The sequence below is a fragment of the Coenobita brevimanus genome, chromosome 78 (assembly GCF_032717465.1).
Source record: "Coenobita brevimanus isolate Jiangsu-jjx chromosome 78, ASM3271746v2, whole genome shotgun sequence".
Taxonomy (NCBI): Eukaryota; Metazoa; Arthropoda; class Malacostraca; order Decapoda; family Coenobitidae; genus Coenobita; species Coenobita brevimanus.
Genome location: NC_137031.1, coordinates 5,561,395 through 5,576,637, shown reverse-complemented (window position 1 = coordinate 5,576,637; position 15,243 = coordinate 5,561,395). Strand labels below are relative to the sequence as shown.

Here is a 15,243-nt window from a genome sequence, read left to right as displayed (position 1 = left end):
TTGTCCCAGGGTCCAATTGAATTTCTCCACTATCCCATCTGACTGTGGCCTTAGTGGGGTTGTCCTGGTCATCTTGATCCCCAATAACTTGCAGCACTCACGGAACACAGCAGACTCGAAGTTTCTACCCTGCTATGAACGTAGCTTTTGTGTCATCCCAAAATGACAGAAAAACTGTTTGACCAACACCCAAGCAACAGTCGCAGCCTCTTGATCGGGGATGGCATTGGCTTCTGGCTACTTCGTGAAGTAGTCCATAGTGACACATATACACCGGGTTCCTCTTTCAGTCAGTGGCAAAGGTCCATCAACGTCCACTGCGACTCCGTCGGTGCACCCACTTGGTACAGGTGAAGAGGGGTGCAACCATGTTTCTTGGGTCCCTTCTTGGCACAGCATACATCACAGGCCCGACACCACTCTTCAACATCCTGATGCATGCCAATCCAGTAGAACCTCTGTCACAGCTGGCTTAATTTTTTTTTTTTCACTCCCAGTTGCCCACTAGCGATCTGGTTATGGGATTCATCAAAGATCTCGGACCTCATCTTTTTTGGGATCACCAGTTGCCCGTACTTGCTGAGGCCATCGGCTGTCTCGCACTGACGCTCCAGTAGTCCCTTGTTCAAACGAAGAAGGTCTTACTGACTACAGTAACCTTTGGTCACAGGGCTTAACCTGGAAAATTCTTCCCATGATGGTCACACAGTACTCTGCTGCAGCCACTCTAGCACTGGTTGTAAATCTGCATCCTCCATCTGCATCCTCTCCTCTACTGACACCTGTCCCAGAATTTCCATTGCAGCATCCTTGAGGCTAGTAACAAGCTGCACTGCCCTCTCATACTTCTGCTGCTCTAGCTTGACATCTACTTCCTCCTGAAGCTGTTGCTGTTCTTCCTTCATTTCCCCTATGAAAGTATCTAGCTGTCCTTGCATCCTCAGTTGTAATTCTCTCTGTTGCTCCTCTGATGCCTCTTGAAGTTGTTCATATAATTCTTTTTGTTCATGTTGTGCCTCTAATTGTTCTCTCTGTGCCTGTAATAGTTCTTTAAGTTCTTTCTGTCCTTCATTCAGTGCTTGAAGTTGTACACTTTGTGCTTGTATTTGTTCTTTGAGTTCTCTATTTTGTGCCTGTAATTGTCCTTTAAGTTCTTTCTGTCCTTCATTTTGTGCCTGTAGTTGTGCTTGTAATAGCTTCATAATTGCTACCAATGATGCATCGTCCTCCTGCCCAGCTTGGGATCTTGTCTGCACACCTCCTTGCTCCATGTCGAAGATTAGACTTACTGCAGCACTTAAATTATCCACACTCTTGACATCAGTATCCCCACCCCACACTGCCACAGGCTTGAACAGCAGTAGTACAGTATAGGAAGGACGTTGCCCAGTGAGTTGTTCTTCCTATGGTCAGCCTTTAGATGTTCAGTACACAAGATCAGTTGAGGCATTGTAAATAAACACTGGCTTCTCAAGTTCACCATCTTTACTTCCCAAATAATTACACTGAATGCGCTCCAACATCACTTCATTATTCTCACAAGCACTGGAGCTATACAATCTTTACTAACTGCAATTACACTTTACTGTTTGCAAACAATAATTCAATATTTTCACAAGTACCGAAGATAATCGTCACTAATTGCAATAATATTACACGTAATGCTTGACAACACTTCACTATTTTCAAAAGTACCGATGATGTACATCACTGCACTGACACTGCATTACAGTCAGACTGAACTGAAAAGTAACTAAACTTGGTCTGATCTCTTCCCCATCCATATATAAGCTTGCACTGTACGCGAATGATCTACTTAACAGTTTTGGTGTATTCCAGAAAGAGAGAGCACAGTTACCAACTCGGAGACAACCAAATCATGCTAATTTTCTTACAGTACATAACACTATAAATTATTTAGCATACAAGCTTAAACTGAATTAATTTAACCATCACATAACTAAAACATTATAAAAGAAAAAGAACACAAACATTAATGCATAACTTACAAAATAACTACGCTCACAATAGCAGGCAAACTGGCATGAATCATTTCGAAACCTATGGTACGGAAAACGCCAAGAAGCTTCTCAAGCACCTAACTGGCATATCCCGCTTGTTAACATTATGCAACTGTTGATGCTTTAGCTTAAGCAAGTGATTTCCGGAAGGTGTCTTGTTGGGCCAGCAACTCATGTTTTAGTTGTTTCACTTTCTCCCTTCTTAGAGCAGTCAGAAGGATATTTAGTGTCATAATTTTCATGAAGTGTAACAAAATGCCTCTCTACATTACTTTTCTTGGAAACTGCAACATTAGCGCGACAAATTAAGCATACACACTTGTCTCTGAAATTGGCAAAAAAAAGTATTTTTCTTCCCATTCCTCATGAAAGACGTAATTGTGACTTCGTTTCTTTGAACTGGAAGCCATTATTGTTTTTTATTATGATCAGCTTGGATATCCTTGAAACACAGAACTCAATATGCAACGGTGCAGCAACACTGTACATTCCAGCCGTGCAACAGACAGAAACCAACTGAATTGGTGAACGACAGTTGGTCATGACCAGTCCGGGGTATCTGTTTTCATCCTGGGCACTGGGGCAAAGCTTCGTTTGCAGTTCCCCATCTCTCCTCCACCTCGCACTTCCCCTCCAACCGACTCTCTCTCTCTCTCTCTCTCTCTCTCTCCCCCTCAAACTGTGGAGTAGTATTATGTTATTGCATTATGGTTACATATTTTCGTAATTTTCATTTTTTAACTTTAAATAATTCATTTCTGTTTCTCCTGAAATCGTTGCGAGACTCCGAGGCGGGAATAATAATAATAATAATACCATAAAAACAATAGTCTCCACCTATGTAGTAAGTGGAGTCTAATAATAATAAGTCCTGAGCAGAACAATTTATTAAAATCCAGAAAATAAGATAAAGTCCCATACCTCTTAATGGTAGTTTCATTAATGACACTGATGATGATGATGTTAACTATAACTCTGTAACTGTCGCAGGGATTGCCACTAGCCTCAGCCTACTGTTTCCTGCAATGACCTTGACCCCATTGGCAAGATTTGGAACTTTTTTCTATCGGCAATGGCCCATACCAGGACACACAACGTGGGCCATTCAGATTCCTTCCACAAGTCATGTTGAAATATCCAGTAGGCACGACCAACGTATCACGGGGTGTGAACGTGGAAGGTGAAAAAATTATTACATGACAGTATTGTGATACCAACTCTGACGTATGGAAGTGAAGCTTGACGTTGTGAGAGTGAGAGCAGTGGAAATGAGATATCTGAGAGGATCCTGTGGAGTCATATGGAGAGACAGACTGACAAACGAGGATGTGATGGGGCACTGTGGTGTGGATGTGGACGTGATAGGGAGCATTAGGAGAAACACACAGAGGTGGTTTGGCCATGTGGAGAGGATGGAGAATGAGAGACTGACGAGGAGAGTGTATGTGAATGACGTGGAGTGGGAGAGAGGGAGAGGAAGGTCAAGGATGAGATGGAGGGATTGAGAGGTATATGAGAGACGGGTGTGTGAATTGGGAGTAGGGCAGTGAAATCGCGGGGGAAAGGGTGACGTGGAGGCGATTTGTTTGTGGCCACCCCGTATAAGGGATTAAGGCGTCTGGCAATAAATAGATAGTACATAGTTTGGCTTGAAGGAGGTGAAGGACACTATGTAATAATTATTCTCATTTCCATTGACCACTTGTTTTTAATAATAGTAATAATAATAATCACTCAATTCATTGCCATTCTCACTAACTTTCCAAGAACAACAATAATAAAATAATAAAAATGATTGATAATAATAATAGTAATACTAATAATAATAATAATAATGCTCAGCAACATTACTTAACCCCTTCAGTCCAGTGATGTATATATAATTTTCAAGTTTCCGGCCTGCCTTCAGACGAATTTCATCAGCTTAACCCCTAGGTGCCAGTCCACATCACATGATGTGTTGGTAGGGCCTACGGTCCACGTCATATGACGTTTTAATTTTTTGCGGGCATGTTTGAACTTCATGGTGCACCATATGGATTCAGAGTATTGTTCCAGCATGGCTGGTGCGCGGGGTCATGCTGGCTGGCCGGGGAAGGGGGTGGGGTGTGAGGGAGGGCAGCCGAGCAGGGAGGAGGGCTGTGGTGGAGGGTGGTGGGAGGCCTGCGTAGGGAGTGTGGCCTTGGAACCAGCGGATACGGTTCGGGGTAGGGGTCTGGAGGTGTAGGGTGGGGTGGGGTAATAAGGAGGGCTACTAGGGGGCCATGAGGGGTGTGGGGGAAGAGTGTACGGGTGCTTGAACACTTGTACTGACCATAGCCAGCCTTTAGGGAGTATCACATTTTCAAAAAGTACTAAAAACAGTGAAATAATGTGTAAATAGGGTGTAAATAACTGTGAATACCTAAACAGACATAAGTTTGTTAGAAAATAAATATAATGGAAGACATAAAATAAGCCGATCTTTATTAGTTACTTTCTTGTGTTTTTTTGCTATTTTAGTTGTAATATTGTGTTCATACGGCACTGTGATTTACAGAGTGAAACAAACACACACTCAACACTCATTCTGGCTTGAGATGTCACCCTCCTCCCTCCACCAAACACTGCCATCACACCACCGCGACCTTGAACACACTCAGCCCAGCCATCACACATGTGCTCCCTCACACCACACCACCACCTCCAAATCGCCAACAGACTGTAGGTACGTGATTTTTATTTTTTTTTTTTATTTTTTTTTTTTTTTGTCATTTCTGTTTGATTTGAAATGAAAAAAAAAAAAATTATTTTGGGGAAAACCGATTATCCTAAAAATAACCCGGTTCTGGGATGAGTAAGGGTCTACCCATGCCCGGTGTCTAGGGGTTAAGGAGCGATTTCTTTTTTTAAAAAGGGAAGACTCAGATTTAGCCTTCATTTATGCCATCAGTATAAAAATATAAATAAAAAGTTATCAGACTGAAGATGTTAAGGGCAGAGAGAGAGAGACAGACAGACAGAGAGATGGAGAGAGAAGCTCCTCCTGCCCTATGTCCGCAACTTGGCCAATTTGGATTCCTCGTCCTCCATCACCTCCTCCCCTTCCTCCTCCAGTTTCTCCGTTCCACAGTTCTCCAGCCTGCAAATCCATAAATAAGTAAACCAATAAAAACATCAATAGATATGTCACTGTCATCACTATAATCTTTTTTTTCTTTTCATTTCCATTTTCTTTCTTTTTCCTTTTTTTTTTTTTTGCTTACCTTATGAGCTCCGAGGATTTATTTTCGAGATCAGCGATGGTGTCTGGCAGTTTCCTGTTTAGGGTCTCCGGGAGCTGCAGTGTGGCCAGCCCAGCAACCAGGGCACCCAGACCGAAAACCAGAGAGGGAGCAGAGGGGTAGACTGGGCCCTGGGGAGAGAGAGGAGAGATCTGCTGAGCCTTTGTCCCTATTCATTGTGGTATCAGAGGCTTCGTAGCACTGTTGACTAAGTAATTTGTCTTGTCTATAATTATTGGTATTTTACCTAACTTAGAGAGTTTGAGTAGCAACATCCTCATAAAAATTATAAATGCAGATGTTGTTGTGTTATGTGCAAAATGAATCCCTGTATCAGAAGTGTTACAAAAGAACCCAAAACCACTTTCAATATGAACCTTAGGTTCAAGTACTCCGTAGTGTGTAACTGGAAGTGTTGTCATTTTGGGAGGGAAATCCCAATTTCTAGCACACTGAAACATCATTTAGTGTATTTTACACATATGTGAAACTGCAGCTAGCGCTTTATCTTGCCCAATTTTTAAAACTAATACCTGCGTTTCAGTGGGCTGAATTCTCAACAAAACAAAACTGCCATACTGCACGCCGTTTTCTTGCTACATAATTAAGGGAAAAATGCAATAAGTTAGTATTACAGCCGATGTTCATTCATTTGATCTCGTGGCATTTTAAAAATTTTGTTGGTTATTTCCTTGATCTTAATGGCATAATTAATAGATGGCTCATCATATTTATCAGTACATTTCTTCATGGCTAATACCATACTGTTATAGTGATTTCTTGTCATACATTTTACATTAACCTGCCATATACCAGTTATTTTTAGCCCTAAGGGGTCACCTCCATGCCGGCCATTTTTTGACCTTGTTTTGAGGGCTAAAATGATAGATTTTGATGTGGAAACGATGAATTTCACCATTAAAATACTCACCGAAGCTCGGAAATGGGTCTTATTGAGTCCTGCATACTCATATATAGGTATTCCCACTCTCATGCTCGCCACGTAGGTGAGAGAAAGCCGTTTTCTATGTAAGGTAGACGCAGGTATATATGCTGCGAAGGTATAGCAATGTTCAGTACACTTTTCTCATTACTTATTACTTTAACGTCACAATTTGCATGTCTCTCTCACTGTGAATGCATTGTCTTACACTTACCTGAAGCTTGGTACACCTGACTTCACTGTGTACAGTCCTGGCACTTACAAGAAGGTATTTACAACTTGACTTCAGTATGTACGGTACTTACACTTACAAGAAAATTTTTACAACTTGATTTCACTATGTATAGTCAATACACTTACATGAATATATTAACAACATGCCTTCACTATGTACAGCACAGGGTGAGGCACAGGCAGAGCGAGCATGAGGAGGGAAGCGGGTGGGTGTATGGCCTTTACCGCCTGGGGCATGATAGAGGAACAGTTAACATACATGCCTGCCAATTTTTACCCGCAAATCTAGAAAATTACGGTCACAGTGAATGTTTTAATTTTAAGCCGTTTTAAAATGGTACTGGTACTGACCACGGAGTTTTGTCAGACCATTCTAAAACGGCACTGGCACGCGGAAGGTTAACGGTTGAGAGATGGGCAATCTCTCCCAGGTTAATGTAATGGCGCAGTATAATGGGCTAATAAAAACTTAGTGCTACAATAGGGTGTGATGCAGGATCATCATTGTAAATGAGAGTAAAAGACAGGCCCTATAAAAAACTTGGCTTTAGTCACAGACTTTCAATAAAAATAGGATACTATCATAGAGCAGAAAACGACAGAATATTAAAAGAGAATGGATTTTAAACACTGGTACTAAGGAGAGAATAATAAATTCGTAAAGGGGAAGGCTGTAGATGTAGGAAAGCACATGAGGCAGGTCAGAGATATAACACTGCAGTATAGTTCTTTGGAAATGGCCGTGTTTAGTTGAGTTTGCCATCAACCCGTTCTTTAAATGCTAATGGTGGTTGTCACTGTATGAAAGTGTGTCAGAAAATCGTAAGGTGGTAACCTCGGATACGATGGAAGCCAAAGAGAATCATAGCACTTTGATTTCTGTATTATCTAGTGTACAATGCTTTGAGACTTTCCTTTAAGCATTATTGACATTGCTATGAATTACTCATTATACACGACATGAAACTATGTAAGTTATACTATATATGGAGAGAGAGAGAGAGAGAGAGAGAGGAAAATCAGGTGTACCAACCCATACAGCATAGTCACAGCTTCTGTGCCAGTGATAGTTACGAAGCGTATCGAACCATTGTGTGTTGATAATTATTTTAGTGTGTGTACGTGTGTGAGGTATTTGTGAATGAGCCAAGATGTGCTTGGAAGTATACCAACCAGCAGCTCTGTGACGAATGGTGAGATCATGGAGCCAGTGCGGGAGAAAATGGTGCAGTAGCCGAGGCCCTGAAGGCGCACCTCAGTGGGGAAGAGCTCCACGCAGTACAGGTACAGGATCACATCGGCCGCGGTGATGCACATACGCCCCATCAGTGCCAACACCAGCACCATTACTTTCATATCTGCCAGGGAATAGATTGGGTGAATAGGAACGTTTGTTATCTGTCTATCTGTCTGTCTGTTTACCTGTCTGTCTGTCTGTAAAGGGTTACAAAGGATAACAAACAGCAACAGACCTATTGGTTCTTTTGTAAGTGTTTGTTTCAAAGAAGTCTATGACTGTGACAGCTAATTCTGTGAGCTACAGATCAATCATTTCCTGTGGCACCCCACGGGATGCATAGGGCCTCAATGAACTCTCTCCACCAATATTTGTCTCTTGCCATCTCCTTCAGGTCCCACCAACACTCCTCTCCTGCTTCTTTTTTCATTGTCCTCAACCAGGTATAAGGATAATAATGAAAGAAGGCTCTACCCTTGCCCATCAAACCCTCCAGCCAGCTGAAGTCGACAGGAAAAATTGAGAAGGACCCCATGCAGTTTAGAAAAATTGCCACGACAGAAGCTAAAAATCTATATGCCACCAAGCTAAAGAGGTTAACAAATGCTTGATCCCCTCTCACCCTTTCCCAACCATACCTGAAGGAATAAATGCCACAGCCACAATGACCACTCCACTTAAAAAGTAGAAGACAATGCTGGGCCATTTCCTCCCACAACGGGCCACGATGGGCACCGAGACCACGTAGGCAGGCACCTCAGCCACACCCGAGAGAATCATGTAGAGGAAGGGGTTGGCGCTGAAGTTGACTGCATTGAGGGCAATCCCGTAGAAGATGAGGGAGGCCAGGAAGAACTTGAGGCACAAGATGCAAGTGATGGTGCGTAGTTTGTGTGTTCTGTGGAGACAAGGAAGGAGTTTCTTGAATTATAGATCCTAGAGAATGATATTTTCACTCTGTGACACTGATATAACAGACTGGCTCTACTGCCTGGTTCTACAAATGTCCTTCAAGTTCAACCTTATTCCTCTGAAAGGAAGGCGGTGGACTGCTGGAGGAGGTCAGTGTCAGGCTGCAGTTCACTGGGTCATCATTTGAGATGAACCTGGGGCTACTACTATTATTACAACTGCTGCTGCTGCTGTTACTACTACTACTTTTGCTGCTGCTGCTCCTCCTGCTGCTTAAATTATGACACATTACACAAAGTTTTTGCGTTCTCTGCAGTTAATAGAAGAAATTTTGTCCCTGACTGTACAGCAAGAAATATTCAAAAGTACAAATAATGCACAAGTATTTGCTCATGTTTCATTTGCTTTTCTTGTTTCTCATTCCTGAAACTTACCTGAAGAGGATGAGCAGATGCAGGAGGAAGTGCGTCACCTTCTGTCTGTAGGCTCTCTTCACCTTCTGTTTCTCCATCCCGGATTTTCCCATGTTAGCCTGCCAGGAAAGAAATTTATTTTTATTTTACAGTGTTTTCGAATGGGGATCAAAAGGGAATTTAATAACGTTTAGGTACTCTTCCATGCATATATTTTGCTGTGTGTGTGTGTGTGTGTGTTTCATTAATATACCCCTGGCAATCATCTCTTGTCTAATGGCATGCATAAGTGAGTGTAGCTCCTCCTGGGGCGGAAGGGTGACATGGTTCCAGCGAGCCGCCTTGTCCAGCGTCTTGCTCGCCTTCTCAAATCTCCCTCGCACGATGAGCCAACGGGGAGACTCATCCAGAATCCTGTGTGTGGCACGAAAAGGTAAATGATAGACCTTTTTTCCCTTTAATTACGAGGAGGAAGGGGGAGACTGAGGCTGTGATGGAGGGATCGAGTGGAGAGATGTATGAGAGAGGGGTGGTGTGAGTTGGGGGAAAGTCATCCAATCGTCGAAAGACAAGATACATGCAGGAGAATTGTTTATTGCAAAAAAGGTCAAATGACAGTTTTTATTTTTTTCACTATGAGAGGAGGGAGGGAGTAGGGGAGATCAAAAATGAGATGGAGGGATGGGATGGAGAGATTAAGTATATGAGAGAGATGGGGTGAGTCGCGGGAAGGGGGACCTATTGCCAGAGGACAGAGTGGATGGGGTGGAGAAATATATGATGTATGGTGCAATCAGAGATGTAGGATATAACCAGGGTTTTCAACTACCTAGTTATACAAACGTGTTTCAGTTACTTCACTATCCCCCGAAATGATGATGGTGGACTGCAGAAAAAAAACTTAAGACTGCAGTCCACCAGTTCACATTCAGCTTAGCCTGGGGTTGCAGCTACTACTACTACTACTACTGTCTACAACAATGAAGAAAATACTTATGAAATCAGTGAATGGCAGGTCAAATTTATCAAGGAATGTAGAGTACTGAACTAGGCAGAAAATTCTATTTTCTAGGGAGGAAGAACCTACTCAACTACAAAGATATTTCTTGGCTAACTGGCACTGCTGTGGAAAACCACAGGAACTAAGTGTTGGTCAAAAGCTAAACCACAATTGAACCTAAAATAAAATTATGTCAAAGCTAAAGAAATGTCAAAGCTCAACTATAACTGATTGTGCAATAAAATTATTCCTCCCTGTATTCTTACCAAAACTAAACTATAACTGCCCATAATTTAACTATACCTTTTTTTAAATAACAGAACAGAGGTAGGAAAAATAAATGAATTAAAAAAAAATAATCCATACGCAAGATTAATGGCATCCTTCATTCATAAAATATCTGTAACAGTTGGACTTGAACAGCTGCAAGTTGAAGGTTGGGGGGAAACAACTCCGGGGAAGCGAGTTCCAGAGAGATTCAGTTCGGGGAATAAAAGAATTCTGATAGGCAGAAGTTCTGCTATATGGCTGTATGACTTACCAAAACAAAATGGATGCCAGAGCTAAACCGAAATTGAGTAAAAAAAAAAAAAATCAAATAGAAACTAAATACGTGTCAAAGGCTAAAATTTAACTAAATCTGAAATATATTTATGCCCACCTAGACAATATACGAGTATGCCAAGAGCTAAAACCTAACTAGTTCTGAAACATGTATGCTCAGATAAAACTAAATACGTGCCAAACGCTAAACCAAGGCCGAATCTAAAGCATATTTATACCCAGACTAAATACGTTGCCAAAAGCTTAACCGAATCAAGAAAAAAAAAAAAAAGGAAAAAAAAAAGTGTCAAAAGCTAATTATTAATTGCATCTTGGACTAAACTGAGTATTGGACGATGAGAAGACGAGGAACTAAATACATGACGAAGCCTAAACCCTAGAGGAAAACTTGACCCAAAAAAGAAAGATAAAAAAAACTTACAAGAGAATGGGAACGATGAGAAGGCCGGGTATGTCGATTGCCAGTTGGAGCCATCGCCAGTCCCTGATGAGGTAGGCCACTCCGCCCCAAATCATAGTGCCAATCGCCCACGGGAAAGACGCCAGTACGCCCACGATAGATCGATACTTGGGTTCGCATACCTCAAGCGCTGTTTAAAAATACGAGGGGTTTCGATGCAGCCAGGAGCAAATATGCTGCTACACTCCTCTGTCAGCGTTGTCTCCTGCCTTCCATATCTTTCATTCCTCCCCAAACAACAGAGAGCATCTTTCCTTCTTCCATTCTTTCTCTGTTTAGTTTTGCTCTCACTTCAAAATAATTCATGTAACACCTTCCCTTGCCTCACACGTCAGAGAAGTGTCAACGAACTTTTGCTCATGGCTGTACGTATTGCTAAAATTGTGTGTGTGGAAGTGTAGATAACCCCTGTCATTATTATTATTATTATTATTATTAATTATATCAATTTTTTCCCATAATTTGTAAAGCACATAATGATGATGGAATATGTCTCACCTTTTTGGATCTGCAATTTGGGATCTGTAGGCTACTTGGACTTGCACATACCTCTAGTGCTATACAGAGCACTAGTTTTCAAGAAACACATTACTAAAATTTTAATAGCTGAAAAGAACATAATGATCTGAGCAAGGCTGTTAATTCAGTGTAAGTAATTTACAAGCGTGAACTGTTTAGCAACTTGACTCTGAAGACCTTGTGTATTTTATTTATTAAGATGTTCAACCTCAGATAGACCCCTCGTTGTGTAGACGTTATTGGATTCTACGTGTGTGTGTGTGTGTGTGTGAGTGTGTGTGTGTTTTACCGTTTCAGTTCCAAAAGTCTCCTCTAAGTGTGTGTGTGTGTGTGTGTGTGTGTGTGTGTGTGTTTTACCGTTTCAGTTCCAAAAGTCTCCTCCAAGTCTAGTAAATTTGTCTGGAGATTGAATGAAAAATAATCAAATACGTCAAAGCAGTGAAGGGGTTATGATGACAATAAACTGGTTCTAGGATTTCTAACAGATAAATAACGTAATGGAGATACGGACTAACCGAGGCTATAGCCAGTATGAAGGACGAAAGGATGGAAAAAGCCGAGGATGAAACGGAAGGTGAGGATGGCCGGGAGGGAGGTGAGCCAACAGCTGGATATGGCGATGAAGAAATATGTCAGTACCCCCAGGCTTAGTGTTGTTTTCCGCCCGAACCTGTGTGTAAAGAAGACGAATAGGATTTTTTTTCCTCCATACCCACAAGGAGGAGATAAAGAGAAAAAATGATGAAGATCTGCATTCTTACCTGTCCGAAACAACGTGTGCATGGGCGTACTGGATCACCACTTTTTTTTTTTTTTTTTGCAATATTTAAGTCTGCCAATGAAAACACAGAAACACTGCTGGACGCATGTAAATAAGTAAAGCTTCACGTGGAACCGTGAGCTAACCTGTCTGACGTGAGGCCGTTGATGGGCGCCCCGACAAAGCTGCCAAACATGTAGAGGCTGTGGTAGGTGGGGCGGATGTACTCCCTGGAGCACACCAGATCGAACTGACGAAAGAGGGGGACATAAATCACCTATAATATTAGTAGCTGCAACCTGCAACCTCAGGCTCATGTGGATGTAAAGCCAGTGGACTCCAGGCTAAGACTGCCCTTCTGCCGTCTGCAATCCCTCTTTCAGGGGGTAACGAGGAAGCTTGGGTACGTTTGTATAAGCAGCTATATCGGTGCTGACACCTGAAGGCGTCCCTCTCCAGCACCACAAATCCACTGTACTGTACATTATTCATACCTTATTTAAACAGTGTGGTCCATATATAACGCTCCTTTTCCACTCTACTGAGCAATTTCTCGTGTGTTGCAGGTACGGTTAAGTCAGCATTATTCCTGTCTACCTTGGGTCATTTATTCATATCCTTCTCCCTCTGTCACACCCACGCTCACACTAACATAAGATACCGCCAATTGAGTCTTTATGAAGTGCCACTTATGGACCACTCTGTATGTACATTTTTACCCTCCATCTGAAGAAGTCAGAGGAGGCTATTGTTATCACTGAGATCAACAACGATAGGTGGCATGGAAATTTCGTTTCCAGGCCAGAACTCAGAAGTATTCACCTTAGTCATAAAATTTCATATACTTATGTGTCATTTTTGATAGGTAGAATGCCGAGTCTTTAGTTTTTTTTTTTTTTTTTTTTTTTTAAGTAAAAAAGAAAAAAAATCTTGGAGATTTCACTGTGACTTGTGCAAGAAACCTGAAAGGCCCAACGAATTTTTACCCTCCACCTGACGAAGGAGGGTACTGTTATCACTGGGATCAACAAAAATAGATGGTGTAGAGATTGTGATTCTGGGCCAGAACTTAGAAAGTATTTGCTACAGAGTCATGAAATTTCACATATTTATATGTCTTATAGTGAACTTGTGCCTTTTAATAGATATTTTTTATGTTAGGAAGAAGGAACCAAAGGTAAGAGCCAAGAAAACGGTTCCTTCCAAGAAAAAAAAAAAAATGCAAAAGAGCCAAATTCAAGATCCGTTCATTTCAAGATGCCTGGGCACACTGCATACTGGAGATCATACGAAGTAGGAAATACAGACAGAGGGAGACAGTTCCAGAGTTGACGTGTTGCATAAATGAAGGTCTGGGAGTAATGGCTAAGTCTTGCATTAGAGAGCTGGACAGGAAAGGGACGAGTGTTTGTTGCTAGACGGGTGCTACGCGCCCGTCGTTGAGGTAGAGGGATGCAAGCAGACAGTTCAGAGGAGCAGTGACCATTGAAGTAGCGACAGAAAAGAGATAAAGAGGCAACAGTGCAATGAAGAGACAGAGGATGGAGGGAGCCAGTAAGAGGAGAGTTAATGAGACGAAAAGCCTTTAACTCCATCCTATTGAGCAGAGCTGTATGTGGGGACCCTCCCCACATATGAGAGTTGTACTCTACACAGGGGCGAATAAAACCCACATTAAAAGTCAACAACTGTGCAGGGGTAAAGAAGATATGGCATCAGCTTAGCACAGCTAATCTCCTGGAAGCAGATTTTACAAGAGATACAATATGATATTTCCAAGATAAATCTCGAGTGAATGAAACATCAAGCATGTTGAAGGATGATGCAGGATTGAGGTAGATAGTATTAAACATTAGTGGGTACTCCTTTGGAAGAATTTGTCTGGTTGATAGGTGTAAAACTGAGTCTGTGATGCATTAAAAACAAGAATATTTTTATCCCAGTCAGAGATATAAGACAAGCAAGACATTAGGTGTACAATAGCCTCATCCCTTGATTGTTGAAGTAATTGCTAAGATGGGCATTGCGAGAACTGAATGGAAAGGTTAAGAGTGGAATCATCAACGTACGAGTGAATAGGGTTAGATGTACAGCTTAGATCATTGCTTAATAAAAGGAAGAGAATCGGTGATAGGACAGAGCCCTGAGGAACACCAGTGTTGATAAATCTAGGAAAAGAACGATGGTCGTCTACAACAGCGGCTATAGAACGACCAGAAAGATGAAGGCACAGATAGAAGGATAGAAACCGTACGAGGGCAGTTTGGAAATTAAAGATTTATGCCAGACTCGATCGAAAGCCTTTGAGATGTCAAGTGCAATGGCAAGCTTTCGCCAAAGTCCTGAAAGGAGGATGACCAGGAGACTGAAAGGTAGGTGAGATGATCACCAGTGGAGCGCCCCTGACGGAACCCATACTGACAGTCAGAAAGAACGTTGTGATAGGAAAGATGCTTTAAAATTTTTCTGTTAAGAATAGACTCGAAAACTTTTCACAGGATGATAAGTCACTTGGACGATAGTTAGAGGGTTGGGAATGGTCACCCTTCTTTGGGACTGGCTGAATGAGGCAAACTTCCAGCAAGAGGGATTGGTACAAGTTGATAGACAAAGGCGAAAGAGTTGAACTAGGGAGGATGTAAACACAGAAGCACAATTCTTGAGGACAACAGAAGGGACTCCATTAGGCCCATATGCCTTGTTAGCACTGAGGCCAGTGATGGCAGAAAAGACATCAGCTGAAGAAATTTTAATGTCAGCCATGAGGAAGTCAGAGGGGGGAAGTGATGGGGGAATCATCTACGGTGGAATTGCAGGAGAAAGTCTGAGCAAAATGATCTGCTTTATCAATAAAAGAAATAGCTACACAGCCATCACATTAGACAAAAGGAGGGAAGGATGATGAGGTAAAGTTGTT

At 41.9% G+C, this 15,243-nt stretch overlaps 1 protein-coding gene across 1 annotated transcript in view; it reads right to left on the bottom strand.

The window, feature by feature from the left end:
- Positions 1–5,051: 5,051 nt before the first annotated feature.
- LOC145408651 (organic anion transporter 3-like) overlaps positions 5,052–15,243 on the bottom strand; it is a 33,605-nt gene continuing 23,413 nt past the window's right edge. The window contains exons 4-12 of the mRNA XM_080279334.1: positions 12,473–12,576; positions 12,082–12,236; positions 11,009–11,177; positions 9,222–9,437; positions 9,045–9,098; positions 8,337–8,596; positions 7,635–7,819; positions 5,267–5,415; positions 5,052–5,142 (exon numbers count right to left, since the gene is read on the bottom strand). Of these exons, the coding sequence (XP_080135460.1) occupies positions 5,052–5,142; positions 5,267–5,415; positions 7,635–7,819; positions 8,337–8,596; positions 9,045–9,098; positions 9,222–9,437; positions 11,009–11,177; positions 12,082–12,236; positions 12,473–12,576 (1,383 nt within the window). The remainder of the gene's footprint in view (positions 5,143–5,266; positions 5,416–7,634; positions 7,820–8,336; positions 8,597–9,044; positions 9,099–9,221; positions 9,438–11,008; positions 11,178–12,081; positions 12,237–12,472; positions 12,577–15,243) is intronic.